The sequence below is a fragment of the Lepus europaeus genome, chromosome 12 (genome assembly GCF_033115175.1).
Source record: "Lepus europaeus isolate LE1 chromosome 12, mLepTim1.pri, whole genome shotgun sequence".
Classification (NCBI taxonomy): Eukaryota; Metazoa; Chordata; class Mammalia; order Lagomorpha; family Leporidae; genus Lepus; species Lepus europaeus.
The window spans coordinates 59358893-59385279 of NC_084838.1; the positions used below are offsets into that span (position 1 = coordinate 59358893).

Genomic DNA, 26387 nt, shown 5'->3' on the forward strand with positions numbered 1-26387 from the left:
GTGATGATTAGAGAACTCTAACACAGGATGTCGACTCTTTAAAACTGTCCAGAAAAAATAATTTTTTTTAAGTTCGGGAAAATTTTTTAACTTTTTTTGTGGCTTCGCGCATAGTGTTGTGTCTATAACTTTCATATGATTGAATGAATTCACCCAAATGAAGCAATTCTGTTATTAAAAAAAGAAGACGATGGTTTGGCTCACAGCAGGGACCTTCACTCCAGTCTGTTTATGGAACAATGCTGCGGAGCACACGAGTCACGTGCTGCTACCACCTGCCAGCAGAAGGTATCCCTCAAACAATGAGAACCTAGGATGTGATCTTCACATTTTATCAAGAGGGGTGTTGATGATTTTAGAACAGCTGAACTGCCAGCTTCAGTTGTTTTCTGCAGTGTTATTACATTCTGTAACATTTAAACTTTCAACCCCAGAGGCCATTGTAAAACTATCAATATGAAGGCACTAGTCACTGGAGTCTGATTACATTTAGTTCTGCATTTTAATTACATATGGATTCTATTAACTAAAACTTTGCCTTATAGGCAACATTTTAATCAAATTACTATAATTTTCAAATATGTTACAATAGTTTCACGAGTTAAAAGTTCACATTCCTAACATATTAAATATCAAAAAAACCTTCAAATATAAAAAAGGAAATACTCCTTACAAATATCCTAATACATTTTCAGATTACTTTGGGGACTTTTTGACTACCTAGTTACAAGTTATATTGTGAGACATATGTAACTGGAATGCATTTAGAAATGGGTTATTGCTGTTGAATATAAGCAAATTTAAAAATACATACTCATTTTATTGTTGAAAATTGAAGCAGAAACAAGACAAAACATAAAATCCAGTATCCAGAATCAGTATTTGGAACCTCAATCAAAGAAGTTGAAAGCTGAGAGGGAATTCAGATTTCATGCAGTTGAAACTCATTAATTTACAGTCAAGAAAATCAAAACACAAGGAAGTGTGCGCATCATTTCCCAAAGCTCTGCCATGCTCCAGAACCCACATTTCCTCACACTCTTTCCACCCATACTTCCAGTTTTGTGTCCCATGTAAACAACAATCCCATGTCACCTTAGAACTCAAAGAAATATTTAACATGATAACATACACACAGCATAAAATTTACCGTTTTAAAGTGTATAATTCAGTGGCATCAAGTACATTTGCAATGTTGTGCAACCGTCATCACCATCTAGTTCATCACCCCAAAAGGAAAACCCATACTGATTAAGCAGTTATTCTCCACTGTCTCCTCCCCTAGCCTCTGTCAACCAGTCATTTGCTTTCAATCACTATGGATTTGCCTATCCTGGAAAATCCATATAAATGGAATCATGCAAATGTGGCCTTTTGGGTCTGGCTTCTTTCATCTAGCATATTTTCAAGGGACATCCATGTTGCTATATGTATCACCATTTCATTCTTTTTTGTGGTTGAATAATATTCCATTGTTTGGATATAGCACATTTATTTATACACTTATCTACTGAAGAACATCTTTTGACCATTGTGAATAGTGCTGCTACAAATATTTAGGTACAGTATTTAAATGCTTGCTTTCAATTGTTTTGAGTCTGTACCTAGTAGTGGAATTGTTGGGCAATATGGCAACTCTGAATTTAATTTACTGAGGAATCCTCAAGCCATTTTCCACTGTGGCTGCATCATTTTACATTACTAGCAGCAATGTAAATGAGGTTCCAATTTCTCCACATTCTTGCAACCCTTATCATTTTTCCTTTTTTTTTTTTTTTTAATTATGGCCATCCTAGTGTGTGTGAAGCTCTACTTAGCTTTGATTTGCATTTCCTTGATGACTACTGATTTTGTTTTTAAAGATTTATTTATTTTATGGCCAGCGCCGCGGCTCACTAGGCTAATCCTCCACCTGCGGTGCCGGCACCCCAGGTTCTAGTCCCAGTCGGGGCACCGGATTCTGTCCCGGTTGCTCCTCTTCCAGGCCAGCTCTCTGCTGTGGCCCAGGAAGGTAGTGGAGGATGGCCCAAGTGCTTGGGCCCTGCACCAGCAAGGGAGACCAGGAGGAGGCACCTGGCTCCTGGCTTTGGATCGGCGCAGTGGGCTTGCCATGGCGGCCATTTGGGGAGTGAACCAACGGAAGGAAGATCTTTCTATCTGTCTCTCTCTCTCACTGTCTAACTCTACCTGTTCAAAAAAAAAATTTTATTTGAAAGGCAGCATTATGGAGAGACAGTTTACTTGTTTTATTTTTAGGTAGAGCAATGCGGAAGAAAAGATATGTCCAATTTATATTAATTGAAATTATTTAGTTAAAATTTTAACATAGTGGGAGTTTACCTTAGTGATTAAGATACCAAGTTAAAACACCTGTATCCTACATCAAAGTGCCTAAGTTCAATTCCTGGCTCTGGCTCTTGACTCCAGCTTCCCACTAATGCAGAGCCTGAGAGGCAGCAATGATGAGTCAAGTAATTGGCTTCTTGCCACTCCCATGGGAAACCTGGATTAAGTTCCCTTTGACCAACTTCGGCCTAGCTCAGCACAGTCACACCAACTGCAGCATTTGGGGAATGAGCAAGTAAATGGTGGCATTCTCTTTCTTTGTTTCTCTCTCTCTCTCTCTCTCTCTGCTTCTCAAATAAATAACTTCTTTCAAAATAAAATGTTACCACAGTTTTAATAATATGTAAATTATTCTATTTTTTTTTCATTAAAAGTGCTCACCAGAGAATATAAAACATCATTTGAAGGTAATTAATTTGAGAATATTTGGTAGGGGAAAACCTGGAGGGGAACTATGATCTGTGCATAATATATGTTCAATAACAAGTATGTATTAAGCAAATATTACAGAAGCAGTGCTCTTCCTATGAATTTCAGTTCAAATTAACCAATATTTGTTAAAGTAATATCATTATAATAGAGTATGAATTGAGTTAAGACATCACCTCAAGGATTCAAGTTATAGTTATAAAAATACAATGACTTGAGTATGTAAATCCAGCTGGTATATAGTGCCCAGACAGATGAATACAGCGATAAAGGAACCTAACACAGGAAACTCTTACTTCCATCAATTGAAAATCTGCTGGAGTTAGAATATGCTTGAGTGTTAATAACAAAGAACTTGTACTTTATTGTGAGGAAAACGTAAAGCTAAAATATGCTTTGAATAAAGCTAAAATCTGACCATAGGTGTTCTTGAAAGAGAATTCTGGCACTATTGTGGCAGACAGGATGGAAGGAAAAAGGACTAGATCCAGGAAAACTTATTGGAAGATCATTCTAATTGCCAAGAGAAACAGTCATATGATCACAGGGTAGAAAGGAGAGGATGGATCTCAGAGATCTGGGGTGGCTGGAATAGTTAGACTTAGCAACTGATTAAACACTGGTGATGGAGAGGGAACAAAATGTTATGGGCTCCACCTTGGGCTGCAAGGTCACCAGTTAGGTGAGAAATAAGACAGCAAATGAGAACTTTTAAATAAGAGAGGGCATGGAAGAGTTGAATAAGGACCTCAGTGAATTTGAATTGTTTGCAGAAAACCCAAGTATGTATGTATGTATGTGTATGTATATATGTGTATATATATATATATATATATATACACATATATATATATATATATATATATACACATATATATCTAGCAAGCAAGCAATATAAAGCTGTATTTATACAAGCATAAAATTTACAATATCATTTCCCAAAAGTAACTATCCAGATATCATCCATGATGAAAATTGATGCGCTTAAAGTCACGTCTCACCTAGTCCTCTACCTGAACTGCTCTGCTCCAGCCTGACTTAAATTTTAGGCGCATCCATATTTTCCTTTATCAATTCCTTCTTTAACTTCACTTTTCAGCTATGATTGTAATTCCTCAAGTGGGTCTTTCCTCACCTTGGGCCTAAGTCAGGTCCCCCAGTGGCTAAGTATTTGTAGAATGTTGTGTTCTCTGCTGTATCTGAAGTGCCATGATGGTAGAGACTCACCTCATTCCACACTGCAGTCTCATAGGAAAGCTCGAGAAGCGAAGCAGACAGCTTGGATTCTAATCTGACCGGGTTATAATTTAAAACGAGGGACCTGCACTCAGGAGCCACACTTTTCACCACAGGAACTACATTGTTCACACCCTCTCAACTAACTGAATCATGGCTGGGTTTTGTTTGTTTTTAATTCTTGAAGGGCTCAAAACATCCACAATGTTGAAATAAAGTATTTGAAAGTTTACGAAGGCAACTTACCTGGAGGTTTCTTCATTAAATTCCATACCAGTTTCTCTATCCAAATAATAATCCTTCTTCTCTCAAGAAAATGTAATGAAAATGAGTGTGACAAAATATGATTGGGCAAGTTATGAGAAAGATAATTCCAATTTTTAAAAATTTTCATCTTAACCAAAATATATAAACCTTTCACCTTTATTACACATAACAACATCAAAGCACTTGACAACTACCAAATCTGACACAATCTGCACAATGTTGCCCAGATATCAAGTGGAATGCTTCTTTGACTTGTAATTTTTTATTTTTCATAAGTAAAGTCCTATAGAATTAAAAACATACTACTGAAACATATAGTGGAAATAAGACAGATCAATACTGTAGTTTGAAGTACCACAGCTAACAGCAAACTACTTGAGTTTAGCATTCTGTATTTCATAGACTTGAAAGATCAAGTTTCCCCACAGCTGTGGGTGTGCCAGCCTCCCTCCAAACATCCAAAAGTAATTGGTTCTGACTGCTGTGCTGTTCTCTACTGGGCTGTGTGGGACTCAAAAGCTCTTTACTCAAAGCCCTTTCTCGTCATTACAACTCAAGATAAAAGCTCTAGAGCACCGTAAGTTAATGGGTCAAAGACCAACACACTGGAGAAGTTAAAGTACTGACAAGTGTACAACTGATGAGAAATCTTAGATGAACTCTGGCTTTATTATTGCATGCCGATCAAAAAATAAAAATGGCACCTAAAGAGGGATAAAGCTGGTGTTGGTTAGCAATTACATGTTAATTTGTGTGATTACATGAAAAATGGTTACTGTGGGGGCCAGTTCTGTGGTGTAGCAGATAAACCTGACACCCGCAACACCAGCATGCCATATGGGTGCCAGATAGAGTCCCAGCTGCCTACTTCCAATGCAGCTCTCTGATAATGCACTTGGGAAAATAGCAGAGGATATCACCAAGTGTTTGGACCCCTTCACCCATAAGGGAGAAGCAGATGAAGCTCTAAGCTCCTGGATTTGGCCTGGCCTAGTGCTAGCCACTGCAGCCATGTGGGGAGTACACCAGCTGATAGAAGAAGATCTCTCTCTCTCTGTTTGTGTGCATGTGTGTGTCTTCTCTCTCTCTAACTCTTTCACAATAAATAAATCTTTAAAACAAAAAGAAAAATGATGAATTCCACTTTTTATTTTAAGTTCACTAGAAAAAGGATTGTCTGCTTTGGTTCAAATTATATCCTCAAGAACAAAACTAAGACTACCACAGAATTAGATGCTCAATAATCCGGAATTAATGGGTAAAGAAAAAAATTAACAAAAAATAATACTAAACAGGAAGAGTACAAGAGGCAAGGGAGTTAAAAAAAAAAAAAGAAAAAGTATGCAACTAATTAAACCAAGGAGATGAATGTTTAAAAAAAGGAATAGTTAAAAAAAAATGTTGAAAAGGATGAGAAGGAACTAAAGGACAGAGCAAGCAGAAAATTACTAGTGACCTTGGAGAAAAATAGATTCATCAGAAAGACTCAAAAGTCAGATGGCAGTAGGACTCAGGGAGTATATAGAAGTAGGAAGTAGAGGTAACAGCATGTCAAAGGAAGCAGAGAAAGGCTGCAGCAAGAGCAGAGAGCTCAGATGCTGGAATGTACCGATAGTGACCATGGAGGAGGAGTTAGGTGCTCAACGCTACAGTAGAAAGCAGAACAAGATGATGAAGTTGGCAGCTGAAGGAGTAGGCTGACAAATAATCTTTCCCTATTCTGTAATTCAATTACTTTCCATCAATGTAATGTTGATAAAAATAAGAGCTTTTATTTATGTATTTATTTTTGAGTACTCACAAAGTGCAACGCAAAGGCCAAAGCACTTTAACACATCTTTAGCAGGTAGTGGTAGCTTATCCTCATTTTAAAGACAAAAATCCTGAGGTCCAAGCCATATGGTTAGCAATCAACAAAACTGGAATTTGAACCCAAACCTATCTGACTTTGGTGACACACACAATTTTCACTCACTTTTAACTCCCTCAACCTTTGACTTGTTACAGCTACCAGTGGCCACATGATCCTTTTCCAAGTAAAGGAACACAAGCAGAATGCTGTCTGGAGTTTTGCTGGATGGCTCTTGTTTTCTTTAAAATACATAAACATTCAAACAGATGAAAACATCCTTTTTTTTTTTTTTTTAAAGAAGTCTGTCAAGGGCCCTGCGATGTGGTATAGAAGGTAGAGCCCCGGCCTGAAGTGCCAGCATCCCATGTGGGCACCGGTTCAAGTCCCAGCTGCTCCACTTCCCATCCAGCTCTCTGCTAAGGCCTGGGAAAGCAGTAGAAGATGGCCCAAGTCCTTGGGTTCCTGCACCCGTGTGGAAAACCCAGAGGAAGTGGCTCAGCTCCAGATATTGCAGATGGAAGACCTTTCCCTCTCTCTCTGCCTCTCCTCTCTCTGTGTAACTCTTTCAAATAAGTAAGTAAATCTTTTTTAAAAAAATTTTCTGCCAATACATATATATCCAATTCTTCCAGTATGAATGTGACTGCAAATCCTAAAGCTGGGTGCTATCTGATGACCAAGAGGAAACGACAGAGAAATTACAGAACAGTTCAGCTGTGAAACTAACGACAGTAGCCGCCTACTTCTAGACTTCTTGCTAAGTGAGGAAAACAATCTTCTGCTTTTGAAAAGCCTGTTGTTGGTCAGGTTTTCTGATATTTACCCTTGACAGCATCCCTTACGGGTACTGCTCCAAGGCTCCATGCTCTTATCCACCAAACAATCCTGCCTCCCATCTATGACACACAAAGACTAAGGTCTGCTCTTCTGCCTCCCTCAGAGAGTTCTTAAGAAGTTCAAGTCAGAAAATGCATTTACAAGTGTCTTGAAAAATAAAAATTTTTATACAAATTTATTACTGTTTTAAAAGCAGTGATCCTCAAGTAAGGTAAGCGACAGGAAAGCACACAACCTGCAGAGACTTGGAGTTGAGCAGCATTCTCCTAGGAGGGTACATCAGAATCTCCTAGGGAATTTTTCACATTACATGTGTCTGCTCTTGAGAATCACTGCCATGGTGAACAGTACCCTACAGTTGTTCTTTATGATAATGCGTATATCCTGCAGATGTCCTCTGATGGGAAGCTTGATCAATTTTGGTCTTTTTAAAAATACAAGTACTTTTTATGTGAATAATGATAACAAGCAATATACAGTCATATAACCCAACAAAGCTGACCTAAATACTACACTGCAATATTAACCAATTATATCAGAGAGCTGGCAGGAAGAAATGTGGAAATATTTTGGAGAAAGGCTAGAACAAACGCTATAAACACTGAAAATATTTTTTAGAAAAAGAGTTTCCTCTTCATTTTAATTTATTTTGATAGTGGTCAAATTTACTAATCTCTCATTAAGAAATTTATAGTCATTTAAAAATTGAACTCACATCTCAAGTTGCAAAAAAGTGGCTTTTTATATTTACTAGACACATGACCAGTATTTTTCATTCAATAAATATTTGTTGATCACCTACTGTGGACCAAACTGCTCTTGACACTAGAGCACCTTCACAGCAGAGAAAGAAAACACTCAAAATTGTTTGTCTTTATGAACTTAATTCTACAGAGGGTAGGGAGCAAATGGACCATAAACAAATAAATAAAATACACCGTGTTGATGACAAATACCATAGTTCAGAAACAAAGCAAGAAAGGTGGGAGGAAGATAGATAATATAAGGCCACAGGGAGAAAGAGAGGGAAGTGTGTGAGGGGGCAGGGCCCCAGCTGGCAAAGGTTTCAATGGGGTGCTGAAAATTGGGGTGCTGACACCTGAAGGAGGTAAAGAGCCAAACCACAGCCCTGCATCTATTTGCTGTCATGCTAATTCCTTTTCTGTTAGCATTTGGAAAGGGGCTGTAGCTAAAAGGCAAAATGATACTATTTTTCCTTACAAGTCACAATGACCCATTATAGTCAAACCAGAAAAGGGAAATGGTTAACCCTCTCTGAATATAACTGTTGACATAACTGCCATTTGAGAAAAAAGTTCATTTTATGTCACAGATATATTCATTTTTTAAAACTCCCCAAACACATATTTCAAGCGGAGAATTTATTTTTTCAGTTTTAAATGAGCCGAAATTTCATCATGGGCTAAAATTTTAAGACATAAAATGATTGCTGAAACTGAATTTTAATCATATAGATGAATCACAACATGCATCTTTAGCTAGGCATGTATAATGGATAAGTCTAGTTTTCTACAGAGAATAATCACATGTTCTAATTACCATTTTGGTTATACGCATAATTAATAAAATTCTGTCTTAATGGGACACACTGAATCTTCAGACAGTCACAAGCTTTAACTATGCATACTGCCAAATCCAACTGTCAGCTGCACTGCCAAACACAAAGGAATCTTGATGTAGTGTTTTCCATTGATACAAATATGCATATCTTTACACATAATACAATGGAAAAATTAATTGCTTTTCTTCCTTCAAATTTCTCTCCACACTAATTTTATGTTGCTTGATTGATCATTTACCCTAGATTATACATATTGGCTAATGATCTTATGAGCAGTAGAAACATAAATGTAAATGTGATCCAAGATCCAGAGAAAAACATTGTTAGACAAGGACTTACTGATTGTAAACTTTCATTTTCACGTAAACAAGCTGTGTGAAGCTCTGATTTCAAGGTTGCGATGTGACTCCGATGAGAGGTCATTTCCTTCTCTAGTGTAGCGATTCTAGCACTTGCAAGCTGGTAGACATCCATGAAACTTTTAATCATAGCCTTAAGAAATAAAAATAATGTCACATACAATTCAAATAAAGCTGTCCCCAAAGGAGAGTTTCCATAATTTGAAAGCAAAATCATTAAACTTTTAAAATAAACAACTTTTCATCTTTTTTGAAAATAATAAACCTAAAGCTCATATTTTATATTGAGAACAGTGACTATTTTAAGAAAGTTTGGGAGAAAATAATTGAGACTTCATTCCAGAATGTTTATTTAAATAAGATGTACTTTGATCTATTGTGCTTAAAATTTAGACTGCAGTTTTTAAATATGGCACACTTATTTTCTGTAGTAAAGTTAAATTCAAGTTGTAATTTGACCTACATTTCAGTCTTAACAGGGACACACAAATAGATATACAAACAATATTTTTTAAAATGAGCTGAGTTAGTGATATTTTCAATCTACCTAAGAAACAAATGTTCTGAAAAAAGGAACTAAAACAATCTTGTGACTTTTTAAAAATAATATGATTCCTATATTGTAAGAAAAACATTATTATGTTCATTCATATAACATAAGAATACCCTCATATTACAGTAAGCTAAATAAAATTAATAACATAGGCAAGTGCTGGTAACTTATTTTCTCACCTAAATGGTATTAGAGGATTGCTAGATCTCTACATTATCATTTAATTACTTTTTATATGACTTTATATAACTTCTAAAGCAACCTGTAGTGATGTTAAAGCCCAATGTTCCTACTAGGACTTTAAAAAAAAAGTCTATCAAAATACTTTAAACAGGGGCCAGCATTGGGGCACACTGAGGTCAGCCTCCACTTGTGATGCCAGCATCCCATACCAGAGCACCAATTCGAGTCCTGGCTCCCCTGCTTCCAATCCAGCTCCCTGATAATGCATCTGGGAAAGCAGAGGAAGATGGCCGAAGTACTTAGGCCCCTGCCACCTAAGTGGGAGATCCAGATGGAATTCTGGGCTCCTGCCTTTATCCTTGTCCAACATTAGTTGTTGAGACCATTTAGGGAGTGAACCAGCAGATGGAAGACCTCTCTTTGTGTCACTCTGCCTTGTAAATGAATAACTCTTTTTTTAAAAATGCTTGCAAATATGGCCAAACAAAATCAAACATTTCAAAGATACTTTCAAAAATAATTTTTTATATTATTTCCAAGAAAAAACTTTTACCACAGTGACAACTGTGTACAATGGTAGAGTTTGAGAATTTGCCAACCGCATTCAATATGAAGGTCTGAATTGGAAAAACTTGAGAAACTAGACATTTGAACAATTCTGAATGCCTGTATAATTTAGTGGAAAAAAAAAGAAATATTGTACACCGTATTTGAGAAACATAACTGAGCTACTAAGAGGTAACATTAAGATATTTTTGTCTCAGAAATTTCTTTTCACCCTCAAAAATTCAGCTCAAACACTATAAAAGTCAATGATAATTGTCTCCTGTGGGTCCCCCACGTCTGCTTCTACTATTGCATTTATTGCTTTAATAGAAACTTATTAACTTTCATGTTCACCTACTTTTTAAAATTTTTATACATCTTTATTTATTTGAAAGGGAAAAAGGACTGGGGGATGGGGAGAGAGACAGAGAGAGAGAGAGAGAAAGGGAAGGAAGAAGGAGAGAGAGAAAAAAGAGATCTTCCAAGCACTGGTTCTCTCTTCAAATCCTCAAATCCTCAAATCCTGCCAACAATAGGAAGGGCTGGACCAGGTAGAGCCAGGAATCTATCTGGATCTCCCACAAGGATGGCAGGACTTACGTATTTGGGCCAATATCTGCTGGCTCCCAGGTGCACCTGCAGGAAGCTAGATTTGCAGTAGAGTAGCCAGTACTCAAACAACACACTCTGCTATGGGGTGCAGGTGTCCCAGCCTGTGGCTCAACCTACTGTACCACAGTGCCCACTACCATGTGCATCACTAGACTCTAGAGTTCCTTAAGTCCAGACACTCAGCCTGCATCTTCAGGGATGACTGAATTAACGATGTTTTGAAGAACAAACTAATGAATGCAATCTTGGATAACATGAATAAACTACAAGCCATATAGTAGAAAAGAATGATGATATCTGAGAAAACAGAATCCTAACAGTCAAGCTAATGAATAAATTATTAACCAAACTTTGTTCAACTGGGGAAAAAGGCAATAACCTAGCTATAGGCATAAAAGGATAACGAACAGAAAGATGAATCTAATTATCCAACATTAAATAAGCATGGTACAACCTCACGCTTGGGAGCACCTGACATGTCCTAGCCTACCTTACTTTGCATGACTTCAAGTTACGTCTATAGCTACACTGATGCAAAATATATCCCTGGGCCTCAAAAGATGTAAAAATCAGAAACTATTAAATCACATCTGTTTCTTCCTAAGTCAAGTCTCTCTCAAGTCTTATAAATTCACTTTTCTTCTTCATTGAGATTGTTGACAGAAACCACAAGTCCTGGTTTTTTGTTCTCATTCTGCCACTTACTCAGCTCTATGTTGCAGGAAAGTGCCACATCATCTCTCTGAGCCTCTCTCTCTTACCTCTACAAAACGGGAAAGATAAAGGACCAATGCTGAGGTGTGGCAGGTTAAGCAGCCACCCACAACATCAGCATCCCATTCAGACATCGGTTTGAGCCCCAGCTGCTATGCTTCTGATCCACCTCCCTGCTAACTGCATGAGAAAGCAGTGGAGGACGGCCCAAGTCCTTGGGGCCCTGTATCCACGTGAGAGACTCAGATTAATCTCCTGGCTCCTGGCTTCAGTCTGGCCCAAACCTGGAAAGTGTAGCAATTTGGGGAGTGATCCAGCGGATGGAAGGTCTCTCTCTCTCTCTCTCTCTGTTTCCCCAACTGTGCCTTTCAAATAAATAAAATAAATCTTCTTAAAAAATGGAAGGATAATTTTCTTACCTACTTTCAACAGTTGTAGAGCTTAGATAATTAAAACAGTAATGTTTATTAGGTCTAAGTATTTACTGAAGTCCAGGAACCACATAATCATATTACATGCTTTACTTCCAATTATTTTTTATAGTAACCATATAGAGTAGTACTATTTTTAACCTAGTTCTTCAGAGAACAATACAAGGGCTAAGGAGAGATGAAATAACTTGTCCAGGATCAAAATTAATTATATGGTGGTCAAGATTCCCACCCAAGTATATGTAATGCAAAGCAATTCTCTTAACCTTTCAGTTTTATTACATCTAAAAATATAAGAAAGTTCTCTAAAAATGATAACCCACTAAGTCTCTATTTTATTGTCCTTCTTTTAAATTCTTCACTAAAATCTTAATGTGATAATCTGTGATAGGTAGTTCTTAAATATGTGTTTTGGTTGCATGAGAGGCCTTCAAAAACCTCATGAAAAATGAAAAGTCCTTACGGAAAAACCATGCATGGATTTCAAAAAAAAAATTGCAACAAAGTGAATTTATCTTTTAATTCTATTTTTCTGAGATCTTTTTAAAGTTTCCTCATACAAGGACCTAAAATGAATTTAACTATTATAACACACAGGAAGTATTTAGATGTTACATTGTCATTGGTTGTACTTCACTGAAAGAAATTATGAATGACTAATTGACAAAAAAACTATATACGAGGGCTGGTGCCACAGCTCAACAGACTAATCCTCTGCCTGTGGCGCTGACACTCAGGGTTCTAGTCCCGGTTGGGGCGCCGGATTCTGTCCTGGTTGCTCCTCTTCCAGTCCAGCTCTCTGCTGTGGCCTGGGAGTGCAGTGGAGGAAGATCCAAGTCCTTCGGCCCTGCACCCGCATAGGAGACCAGGAGAAGCACCTGGCTCCTGGCTTCGGATCAGCGCAGTGCACAGGCCGTAGCGGCCATTGCGGGGTGAACCAACAGAAAAAGGAAGATCTTTCTGTCTCTCTCTCTCACTGTCCACTCTGCCTGTCAAAAAATAAAAATAAAAAAAAAAAACCCTATATATGAGTGAAATGGTTATTTACATATTCAATTAGTTTATAGCCATTGTCTGTTTTCCCACTAAACTAGGGTCTTCTTGTTTTTTACTCATTAAACTTCTTATTCAGTGAAGTATTAAGCCTTTTTACTGTAATATAAATTTAAAATACGTTATCTCAAAAACTAACAGAAAAGAAGGTGGAAGGAAGGAGAGTGGGAGAAAGGGAGGAAGGAAGGAGGGGTAGATCACTATTTTTTAGATTCTGTATACAAAGAGAATCGAAAATGAATCTTTACATGAATGGAAGGGGAAAGGGAGCGGGAAAGGGGAGGGTTGCGGGCGGGAGGGAAGTTATGGGAGGGGGGAAGCCATAAGCTATACTTTGGAAATTTATATTCATTAAATAAAAGTTTAATTAAAAAAAATAAATAAATAATTTTTTATGATTATTTCTACTCCTTACTTCTTTTATTTATTTATTTTTATTTATTTGAAAGACAGAGTTACAGAGAGAGGTAGAGACAGAGGGAGAGGTTTTCCATCCGCTGGTTCTCTCCCCTGATGGCTGCAATGGCCAGAGCTGAGCCAATTCGAAGCCAGCAGCCAGGAGTCCCTTCTAGGTCTCCCATGCAGGTGCAGGGGCCCAAGCACTTGGGCCATCTTCTATTGCTATCCCAGGCCATAGCAGAGCCCCATTAGAAGACAAGCAGCCAGGACTAGAATGGGCGCCCTTATGGGATGCCGGTGCTTCAGGCCAGGGCTTTAACCCACTGCACCACAGCGCCAGCCCCCGATCATTATGTTCTTAGACTTATATCTACGAATCATACTGTCTGTTAAAAATTAATTAAAATTAAAATTAAAGTGAAAAAGGCCAAAAATGCTTATTGAGTGAAAAAAATCAGAATTATCTTTCTATCAGTAATAGCCCCCTAGATTATTATTTCATAATAGGTCACAATATAATAGGCCTTTAACATTTGATAAAACATTTCAACATTTTAAGTTATCTTATTTCCTAAATTTAAAAAAATCCATCTCATGTACTGTCACATACACAATATTCTACAAATCAATAAATGATAATCTTTCAAACCTATTTACAAAAAAGTTGTTTTTGAGAAGAAATGTCACAGTTATGTGATGGGTGGAACAAAAGTCATAACTATTTTGCTTCATTCCTTGATATACTTTTCATGACTAAATTGTAATATTCAATGCAGTGTTAATAGACATCACATGTTACTTCTTTATAACACTCAAAGGGATACAATAATCTAAACCTTACCTAGTATTTAGAATGCTAAACACTTTCAATGTTTTGAAGCAGAGTTCCACTTCAGTATATCACCTATTAAAGATGTTTCACAGAGCAGACAGGTATAGCGGGCAGTACAGAATGTGTGTCTCACAGCACAGACTGTGTATAAAATATAGTATCCTCAGTGACATGATTACTTTTGGTTTTTTATTGAGCAAATGCCACTTTACTCTGAAGTGACCGAGTAAGTGTGTGTCTGACTCTTTTTCTACTACTGTAACAGAATACGACAGCCCGGGCAACTCATATAGAGCACAGGTTTATTTGGCACATGCTTCTAGATACCAACAGGTCACATTCAGTGAGGATCTTCTTGCTGCATCATAACATGGTGGAAGGCCAAGAAAGTACCAAGACAGAGAAATCGAGCCAAACTCATCTTGTTATCCTGTTCCCGCTTCCACTGTAACCAATCTACTTGCACAATAATGGCCTTAATCCACTTATAAGGACGGTACCCTCAAGACCCAATCACTTCTCAAGGTCCTAACTCTTAATACCATCACAATGGCAAATAAATTTCACATGGGTTTTGAAAGAGACATTCAAATCACAGCAGTGTGTTTAGGTTTTTAAAATATTTTCAAGAAGTATTCAGAAGTATTTCAGAAGTATTCTACTTCTGATAACTACTTGCCATCAAAGATAAATTCTACAGATTTGTAACTCTTTCTGCAAAAGAAAATTGCATAATTCATACTCAAGTTCAAGAGTACTTTGAAGTACTCTGCCACACGAAAAACTGTGAACCTTACATAGAAGACTTTAAAAGCTACCTCTTATCTCATTATAAACTATTGTGAAGACTAAACTATGTAAGATAATTTAATCCATCAATGCATGTAACCAAACAGAGTGACTAACAGTTTTAACAGTTCCTGCTGAACAACAAAGAAAGCAAATACATGAGTGAGGAGGCCACTCTAACTAGGTCCTCTGCATTGCAAAATCCTTCCCCCACAACACAATGATGTCTGAAGATGGACCAAGTGAAGACCCCACTGCCAATCTCACAGGAAAGAATAAAAATGTTATTTCTTCCCTTATAGATAAGGGAGTACTTTTTATTCTGCATAACCACTAGGGTATATTAACACTTTCCAAAGTTAAAATGGAAAGAAAATTGCAGAGTTCCAAAAATGTATTTTTAAATGTTTTCTTTTTTATTTTTTTAACTTTTATTTAATAAATATAAATTTCCAAAGTACAACTTTTGGATTATAGCGGCTTTTCCCCCCCCCCATACCCTCCCTCCCACCCGCAACCATCCCATCTCCCATTCCTTCTCCCATCCCATTCACATCAAGATTCATTTTCAATTATCTTTATAATATACAGAAGATCGATTTAGTATACACTAAGAAAAGCTTTCAACAGTTTGCACCCACACAGAAACACAAAGTATAAAGTACTGTTTGAGTACTAGTTATACTGTTAATTCACATAGTACAACACATTAAGGACAGAGATCCTACATGGGGAGTAAGTGCACAGTGACTCCTGTTGTTGATTTAACAACTGACACTCTTATTTATGGCATCAGTAATCACCCGAGGCTCTTGTCATGAGTTGCCAAGGCTATGGAAGCCTCTTGAGTTCGCCAACTCTGATCTTATTTAGACAAGTTCATAGTCAAAGTGGTTCTCTCCTCCCTTCAGACAAAGGTACCTCCTTCTTTGATGGCCCATTCTTTCCACTGGGATCTCACTCACAGAGATCTTTCATTTAGGTGTTTTTTTTTTTCCCCCAGAGTGTCTTGGCTTTCCATGCCTACAATACTCTCATGGGCTCTTGAGCCAGATCCGAATGCCTTAAGGGCTGATTCTGAGGCCAGAGTGCTGTTTAGGACATTTGCCATTCTATGAGTCTGCTGTGTATCCTGCTTCCCATGTTGGATCATTCTCTCCTTTTTAATTCTATCAGTTAGTATTAGCAGATACTAGTCTTGTTTATGTGATCCCTTTGACTCTTAATCCTATCATTATGATCAATTATGAACTGAAACTGATCACTCTAATAAGATGGCATTGGTACATGCCACCTTGATGGGATTGAATTGGAATTCCCTGGCATGTTTCTAGCTCTACCATTAGGGGTAAGTCCAATGGAGCATGTACCGAACTGTGTGTCTCCTCTCTCTCAAATTTCCACTCTTTTATTTAACAGGGATCACTTTTCAGTTAAATTTAAACACCTAAGAATAATTGAGTGTTAATTACAGAGTTCAACCAATAGCATTAAGTAGAACAAAAAGTACTAAAAGGAATAAAGTAATAAGTTGTTCCTCAACAGTCAGGACAAGGGCTGATCAAGCCATTGTTTCTCATAGTGTCCATTTCACTTCAACAGGTTTCCTTTTTGGTGCTTGGTTAGTTGATCAGGGAGAACATATGATATTTGTCCATTTGGGACTGGCTTATTTCACTCAGCATGATGTTTGCCAGATTCCTCCATTTTGTTGCAAATGACCGGATTTCTTTCTTTCTTTTTTTTTTTTTTACTGCTGTATAGTATTCTACAGAGTACATATCCCATAATTCTTTATCCAGTTTACTGTTGATGGGCATTTGGTTTGATTCCATGTCTTAGCTATTGTGAATTGAGCTGTAATAAACATTGAGGTGCAGACAGGTTTTTTGTTTGCCAATTTAATTTCCTTTGGGTAAATTCCAAGGAGTGGGATGGCTGGGTTGAATGGTAGGGTTATATTCAGGTTTCTGAGGAATCTCCAGACAGACTTCCATAGTGGCTTTACCAGTTTGCATTCCCACCAACAGTGGGTTAGTGTCCCTTTTTCCCCACATCCTCTCCAGCATCTGTTGTTGGTAGATTTCTATATGTGAGCCATTCTAACCGGGGTGAGGTGAAACCTCATATTTTATCATTTACTTTTTTATAGAGTATTTTTAGAGACGTTTTAGTTTTACAGAAAAGTTGAGCAAAAAAAGGACAGGGAGGAGCTGATGTTATGGCATAGCAGGTTAAACCGCTGCCCGCGATACCCGCATTCCATATGAGCACGGGTTCAAGTCCAAGCTGCTCTGCTTTCAGTCCAGCTGCCTGGTATTGTGCCTGAGAAAGCAGTGGAACATGGTCCAAGTGCTTGTGTCCCTGCCATCCCCATGGGAGACCTCGATGGAGTTCTAGGCTCTTGGCTTTGGCCTAGCTGTTGTGACCATTTGAGGGAGTGAACCAGCAGTTGGAAGATCTTTCTCTCTCTCTTTCTCTCACTCTGACTTTCACGTAAATAAAAAAGTCTTAAAAACAAACAAACAAAAAAAGGACAGGTAGTCCCCATATATTCCCCACTCCTGTACACCCAAAGCTTCCTCCAGTCTCAAAGTTGCTCTTCCCTGGAACAGTACATTTGTTATAATGAAGGAACCTACATGCACAACATGGTCACATGATTACCTTAAATTGTGCAGTACATTCTGTGGGTTTGAATTATCTATATTGACAGGTAGTCAATATTACAGTATCATATAGATAGTTGCACTGCTCTAAAAATCCTGTGTTGTATAGATTCATCCCTCCCTCCCCTCCATCTCCCAACAACCAGTCATCTTTTTTACTGTCTCCATAGTTTTCTTTAAATTTTTTTTATTTATTTGAAAAAGAGTTACAGAGAGAGGTAAAGACAGAAAGAGAGGTGGTCCATCCACTGGTTCACTCCCCAGACGGCCGCAATGGCCGGAGCTGAGCCAATCCAAAGCCAGGGGCCAAGAGCTTCTTCTGAGTCTCCTACGTGGGTGCAGGGGCCCAAGAACTTGGGCCATCCTCCATTGCTTTCCCAGGCCATAGCAGAGAGCTGGATTGGAAGTGGAGCAGCTGGGACTCGAACCGGTTCCCATATGCAATGCCGGCATTTCAGGCCAGGGCTTCAACCCACTGTGCCACAGCACCAGCCCCACATCCATAATTTTTATTTTTACTTTTTAGTCTTTCTCCTAAAAACTTTTAAAGTTTCTATTTCTACATTTTATGTTATGGAGCTTATTAACAGTGACCCACATATATAAGTCTTAGAGGAACAAATATATTGGGAACACTGGCTCAAAAATAAGAATATGCAATCAAAAAGTTTGGAGGGAACTTCCCTGCAGCATCAGGTGATCAATCAGAAAAGCACACTGGAAGCAACTGAGCTAGGTAGCGTTTCCCTTGCTGGGGAAAAACAAGGTGGCAGTGGCTATGATTTCCCCAGAGACCAAAACAGGAAGTAAGGACCCTGGAGTCAAAGAACACAGTGGAAGTCAGGACGCCTCCATACCCACACCTAGAAGACACTCTATCATCCTACTTCCTTGCCCCACACGTAAGTGTATGCTCCAGTAATCAAAAATCTTCACTAACATCTAAGTATGAAAGCAGCATCCATTCCAGGATGTCAAAACTTATATTTCAGCATTAACAAGTTACCACAGAGTTAATGACTTGGAATAACACAAATTTATTATTTTCTGGTTTGCATGGCTCAGAAGTCTGGAACAGGTTAGCAGGATCCCCAGCTCAGAGTCTCACCACGCTATAATCCAGGTATCAACAGGAGCTGCAATCTTAGGGGAGACTCAGGGGCCTTGCCCAAGTTCACTCAAGTTGGTGGAATTCAGTATTTTGCAGTATAGAACAGAAGTCTACATTTTCTTGCTACTTGTCAGCCAAGATCAAACTCATCTCATAGAGGCCATCCTCAGGTCCCTGTCAAACACCCCTTTTCCTCTCAACAAGGCTGTTTACTTTCTTCCAGGACAACAGAAGAGCATCTCTTAGATACTTCATCTTTTTTTTTTTATTTGACAGAGTTAATGAGAGAGAGAGACAGAGAGACAGAGAGACAGAGAGAAAGGTCTTCCTTCTGTTTGTTCACCCCCCCAAAATGGCCGCTACAGCCGGAGCTATGCCCATCCATAGCAACGCCCATCCATAGCCAGGAGCCAGGTGCTTCTTCCTGGTCTTCCATGTGGTGCAGGGGCCCAAGCACCTGGGCCATCCTCCACTGCCCTCTCCGGCCACAGCAGAGAGCTGGACTGGAAGAGGGGCAACCAGGACCAGAACCCGGCGCCCATATGGGATGCCAGTGCCACAGGTGGAGGATTAACCAAGTGAGCCATGGTGCCAGCCAGATATTTTATCTTCTTTAAAGGACTCACCTGATTATGCCAGGCCTATCCAGACAGGCAGGTAGCTAGAAAGAGAGCGCTCATGTTCACTGGCTCACTCCCCAAATGCCCCTAACAGCCAAGGCTATGGCTAAGTCAAGGCCAGAACCATGACCCAAGAAAGCAACCTAGATCTCCTGTGCAGATGGCAGGAACAAAAGCACTTGAGTCATCCCTGCTGCCTCCCAGGGTATGCACTGGTTGGCTAGGGTTGGGAGCCAAGCTAATGCTAATGTTCAAACCTAGACACTTCAATATGGAATGTAGGTATGATAACTGCTAGGCTAAATGCCCACTCCTCCTTTTGATGAGCAACCTAATCACATGAGTTATATCCAATATATTTATTGGTGTTGCCCACCCTTGAGGGGAGAGCACTGCTTTTATGACAGATGTATACTGTGGAAAAGGATCTTGGGGGCTATCTTAGAATTCTGATTACCACAATCTAAACTGCACACTTCATACCAAAATTAATTCAAAGTTGATCATAGATTAAAATGTAAAACATGAAACTTTGTGAAGAAACAAAAAAAAAAATTCTTTGGGATCTAGGACTAGTGAAGAGTTCTTAGACATGATACCAAAATCACAATCCATAAAAGAAAAAAAAGCAGTACATTGAACTTCGTCAATATTAAAAACTTCTGCTCCACACAAAATACTGTTGCAGAGATTAAAGATAAGCTACAAGTGGGGGGAAATATTTGAAAAGCACATACCTGATAAAGAATTAATTTCTGTAATATGCAAACGACTCTTAAAACAATCCAATCAGAAAATGATCAAAAGATACTAGAATACATTTTACTGTTTCATTTTTCCAAAGAGAATATACTAGTAGCAATCACTAATCATCAGGGAAATTCATCCTAAAGCAACAGTGAGATATCAATATCCACCTACCAGAAAGGCTGACAGAAAAAAGCTCTGATGGCACCAACTGCTGGTGAGGAAGCAGGGAAACTACTTCTCTCACTTATCACTGGCGAGAACAAAAAGTGGTATAGTCACCCTGGAAAATAGTTTGCCAGCCTCTTAAAAAAAACTAAACATACACATACATATGACCCCATATTCCTGAGCATTCATCCTAGAGACATGAAAATATGTGCCCAAAAAACCCTGCACATGAAGGTTCACAGCAGCTGGATACACAATTGACAAAAATCGGAATCAACAAAATACCCTTCAATGGATAAATGACTAAACCTATGGTAATCCGTACCAGGGACGCTGGTCACCAACAAAAAGGGACAAACAATGGGAAAAACTTGGATGGATTTCAATTGCATTATACTCAACGAAAAAAAAAAAAAAACTGCCAAAGAGAAAAGCTCACATTTTATATGGCTGCATTTATGCAACATTCTGGAAATGACAGAGGGGCTGGCACCATGGCATAGCAGGTAAAGCTGCCGCCTGCCATGCCAGCATCCCATATGGGCACCGGTTCAAGACCTGGCAGCTCCACTTCCTATCCAGTTCTCTGCTATGGCCTGGGAAAGCAGTAGAAGATGGCCCAAGTGCTCGGCCCTGCACCTGCATGGGAGACCAGGAAGAAGCTCCTGGCTTCTGGCCTCAGATCAGTCCAACTCCAGCTGTTTCAACCAGCAGATGGAAGACCTCTCTCTCTCTCTCTCTCTCTCTCTCTCTCTCAAACTCTGCCTCTGCCTCTCTCGAACTCTGCCTTTCAAATAAATAAATAAATCTTTAAAAAAGAAAGAAAGAAAAAGAAATGACAGATAGAGAACATTTAGTGGTTGTCAGGGGTTGGGGACAAAAGTAGAGGAAGGGATAATATGTCTATAAAGTAGTCACCTATAGGAGACTGTTTCTGCCTTTTGATCATGGTGGTGGCTACACAAATATACACCTGTGATAAAACATCATAGCACTAGTCATACACATTGTATCAATGTCAGTTTTCTGGTTGTGATATTGTCTTAAAGTTATGTAAGATTTAACATTGGGGGAGAAGTAGATAAAGCATACAAGGGGAGCTCTGTGAACTACTTTCGGAATTCCCTATGAGGGATCTATAAATATTTCAAAATAAAAGGTAAGTTAAACCACACACACACACACACACACAGACAGACACTGGTAAGAATGAAAATGATGTGTGTGTGAATTTATATATGTATATATGTATATAAATTATTTTAAAATTCCACCAAAAAGGGAGACACACACAAGTTTACAGACACATCTAGTATATGATGGGTCTTCAAAAAGTTCATGGAAATGCAGATTATGAAAAAACTGCATGTATATTTCAATTTTTGTGTCAAAATAAACTTATCTTTTAATTACATTTTTTCATAAAGTTTATGAAGTATCCTTATATATTTCGGTAACAAATAAGAGAATAAAGTTTTTTTAAATTTTTTAGATGGCACATACATAGCTGGTGAAGGCTTGGACCAGCCTAACCAGTCTTCTGCCCATAATTCCTGTCTGCCTGGCTATATTTGCATACCAGTTGTCATAGCAAGACCAACTATTTGTGGACACTATTATAATTTGTATCAAAGGAATCAATGTAACCTGAGGGGTACATGCACTCAGTCCATTCTGCCACAGTCAAACCTACATCTGCCCCAAGGCAGGATGGAGGAAGGAAGTCAACTCCATACTGTACCATCAGAAGTCATCAAATGATTTCGCTTTTATAGGAGTCAATAAAACCTGAGCTTCACCGTATTTTTGCTGAGAGGTGTTCTGGCTTCCTCCATAGCTCCCATGCTGCAGGACTTTGCCTGGACTCCAGTCCTTTCAACAAGTGCTGTATGCCAGGCACATTAAGAGATTTGTCTATTTTCTCTAATTCTGACAGTAATCCTGTTAGACTCATATTTTCTCTGTTTTAAAGACTAAGAAAGCAAGGCTCAGTGATGCCAAGTACCTTGTCTGAGGTCATCTAGGAGTGGAACTGGGATTCAAATCCCCATCTGCCCAAATCTAAAGCCCATGTCTGCTCCATGTGTTATAACATTTCTGGTTGAGTCTGGGCTGGTTACTAGTTTTTCTGTTTGTTTTTGGCTATTTATATTACACAAAGGTTCTTAGTGAAATTAGCAGAATTAAGCTAGGCTATTTAGGTTTCATAAAGTTAGTCCGTAACTACATTCACATAACATGGATGGAGTCCATGTTCTATCCTTTATTGACAAACCTAATTGACAAATCTCACTTGAATTTTGTTATAATCATAATTTTCAAAGATTTCATAAACCTTAACACCTATTACCTGCACTGACTCTGAGCCATCAATTTTTGTTTATATAAGGAAAATAAATATTTCAAATAAAGGAAGTTAAGGTGCTATTTTCTTGGGGACTTCATTCATCCTTTAGAAGATATTCAACAATTGCTTATAATAAATGAATGAATCACTCTTCTATGCAAACCCGCCAAAAAATTTTTACACTTCCCCCAAACCATCTTTTGGTTCTGAGGGGAAAATGCAGTTTGAAAGAAAACTGTGAGTTTTTGTTAATGGGAAATATAGCATATAGAAAATATATACTATATACCATATAGAATATACTATATATAGAAGTATACTATGTAATATACTATATATATAGAAAATATAGTTTATCATCTATTATCCACACAACAGAAGACTGCTGAAAAAAAAAGAAAACTTGGAAAACAACTTCTAGTTTGCCTGACTGATTTATGCACGCAAAATGATAATGGTTTCTCAGCACCCTGAGAGTAAGGACCTGGTATATCAATAAAGGACTTTATAAGGAAAATAGTAATATGGTGATAGCCTATATCCTGCCCACATAGGGATTAGTTCATCTCATTCATACATTCTACTCTGAAAGAGAAAGCATTCTGGATACATGTGTAAAAGAAATGGGATTGAGAGAAGCTATATTCAATCCCCATTTTACCTACTAAGACTGGGAAGGTTTTTATCTTACCATATCTTAAAAATTGACTAGATGGAAAACATCCTTCCCTTTTGTCAAACCGAGTTCTTCTCCCCTATTTTTATAATAAGTTTTCCCATTGTTACTCCACTTTGAGCCCCACATGTACTAGGGTTGGTGTACTTGTGCTAGAATTGTATTCCTTTATAGACTGACTGGTCTGGGCTACTTCAATCCACTTCAGATTGTGTACATCTATGTAGAACAGGGTACTGTTAAAACCATGTGTAACTAGATACTTAATGCAGTGGAAGACTTTTTAGTGGTGATGATGAAAGTGATAAGGAGAGGCCGGCGCCACGGCTCAATAGGCTAATCCTCCGCCTGCTGCGCCAGCACACCGAGTTCTAGTCCCGGTCAGGGTGCCAGATTCTGTCCCGGTTGCCCCTCTTCAAGGCCAGCTCTCTGCTGTGGCCCAGGAGTGCAGTGAAGAATGGCCCAAGTCCTTGGGCCCTGCACCCCATGGGAGACCAGGAGAAGCACCTGGCTCCTGCCTTCGGATCAGTGTGGTGTGCCAGCTGCAGCGCGCCGGCCGGGATGGCCATTGGAGGGTGAACCAACAGCAAAGGAAGACCTTTCTCTCTGTCTCTCTCTCTCTCACTGGCCACTCTGCCTGTCCAAAAAAAAAAAAAAAGGAAGAAAATGATAAGGAGAGTAAATATTTCAAGTTATTACGAGAGAAAATATTTTGTTGTAAATGCACAACCTCTTTAATCGAGCACAGCTGAAGACAAAATAGTGAATTGACTTCAAGTGATGCTGTGTGTAGTTCAGATATGTTTTTGTTGGGAGTTATTTTATATAAGAAAAAGAGAATCCAAGTTCCTTTTTCCCTTTTTGGCATTTGAAATGGTCCTGGACTTGACTTATTCCATCACTCAAAATTTTTACTGGCACCATCTTTGAAGGATGTAAATATAGGAGCTTTTCAGGTATGAGAAGGAGCCTCATGGGAAACCATATTCAGCAGAGTTGCAGAATACTTTTACAGCAGACTTTTTTAAAATGATGTTTTCTTTGTATCTTGTTTAGACTCTAAACTTTTTCTTGCCTCCACTCAACCATAGCATATACAATGCTTAAATGTGCCAAAAACAAGACCAATTCTTTTCAAATATGTTTTTTCCAGCCAAAATTGAATCACAGCCAATTTTAAGACTAAGTGCAGCTACTAGATCGATGGTGATTATTGCTTTTATTATGTTAAAGGTTAACATAAAGAAAGACCAAAGGGGTAACAGGACATACAGAAAAGAAATGGTAAGTGGGTTTCCTACAAAAATACTGAAAAGGGATAATCAGAATAATTGGAGACCGGGAAAAAAAGTTTCTGTTGGAAACCATTGCCTATGGACATGGAAACCACAAAAAAAAACAACAATAATCTTAGAAAAACTCAAAGAAGAATGTGTTTCTCAGAGGATACTACCAGATCAATAATAATAACAATAATAATAATAAAGTGCCTTGCTTTAGGGACTTAAAAATTTAGCCAATCTACAATATGCTTGTCATACAGATAAATTATGGAACTGCCACTGGGTTTACTACTGTTTTGCAAAACAAGACTGATGCAGTGGAAGTAGTTTAGTTAGTGAATAATATAGAATTGTGGGCCACAGAAAATGAGTTAGCTCTCCATCACAAATACACACATATATTTTTATTATTAAGTAACATTTCTTGGGCAACTACCATGTCTTGACATAATTAGCAGTTTCAGAATGGAGAAGATTATTAGAGTTGCTTCAGATACTATTAACATCTAGATAAGGCAGTAGGATGAGTATATTGGTGAAATTTTTTATTCAATTGTGATGGTATGTACTGCTAAAAGTGTCAAAATCACAACACCTGGCACTGATATGCAGAAATGTTCATTTGAACTTTTGATACCTAAGAGTAGATTTGCTGGAGATCACAGTCACTTTGAATATTATTTAACTGGTATGAAGAAATATATATACTTGGCCACTTTTTCTTTTTACACCCAATCTCTTGATTCACATTGGCATCTAAATATTGTATTTTGATATTTCCATTTCCTGTCTTTAATAAGTGGGGAATTTTGAAGCAAAGACCATTTTGGTTCCTGAGGCAACTATGGATTACCAGGCGTCAGGGATAAGAACAATATCATTGCACTCAGAAGAGACTTGAGATTTTACTTTTTTCTGTATGAATAGTAGGAGATTCTGGCTTTGTCATACTCTTTAAAAATCTATATTCCCTTACCCAGTGGGAACAAAATAGAATGATGGGTAATAAAAGCTAAGTAGATCATGTGACAAGGCATTTCGTTCATTCTGATTTTAGAATATAACAAGGGAGGGGCTTAAAAATGTCTCGGGATTCCAACTCACATGCGGCAGAAATGTGCACCACTTTGCAAACAGGTGTTAAACACAAGCAAAATAAAGCCTATTAGAACCATATCTGATTGGGATATGATGCAACTGTTGAGGTCTCTGAGCCTTCGGGCAGTACAAACTACTACACAAATCTTTTATGATTCAAAATAAGAAGCAAAAAGATAGTAGACATCAACTTTAAATTTCACATTTACTCAAGCATAATATCCCACTTTATGCAAAACAAGAAGCTTGCATTAAAATAATGATGTGTGTCATTGCTGTGGATGCTGATGTACAATGCTAGTCCAGTTCCCAAAACCCTTGGAAACCTTTGGAACTAGATGTGTTTCACAGTTCAGGATTTTTCAGATTTTGGAAATATACCACACATTAAATAACACCCCATTGAAAGCTGGAGCGGCACCCTCTAAATCAAACACATTCTGTAGTAAAACATGCGAATAATGACACCGCCCAAGATAAACTGAGATTACAAAGAGCCTCGTGTCACTTCTTCTCAGATTTAACCACAAAATTCAGGCAGGGCAGGTTTTGCCTCCAGGTTACCAGTTTTCAGAGCATTTCAAAGTTTGGAATTGCAGATGTGGGCTGTAGGACCAGATGAAGAAAAACAATTCCTGTGTTACA

The 26387-nt window shown here is 38.3% G+C and overlaps 1 protein-coding gene across 1 annotated transcript in view; it reads right to left on the bottom strand.

The window, feature by feature from the left end:
• The window catches only part of CCDC171 (coiled-coil domain containing 171), a 378568-nt gene that overhangs the window by 56198 nt on the left and 295983 nt on the right, over positions 1 to 26387 (bottom strand). Inside the window, exon 27 of the mRNA XM_062208207.1 lies at positions 8889 to 9041. Coding sequence (XP_062064191.1) covers positions 8889 to 9041 — 153 coding nt within the window. The remainder of the gene's footprint in view (positions 1 to 8888; positions 9042 to 26387) is intronic.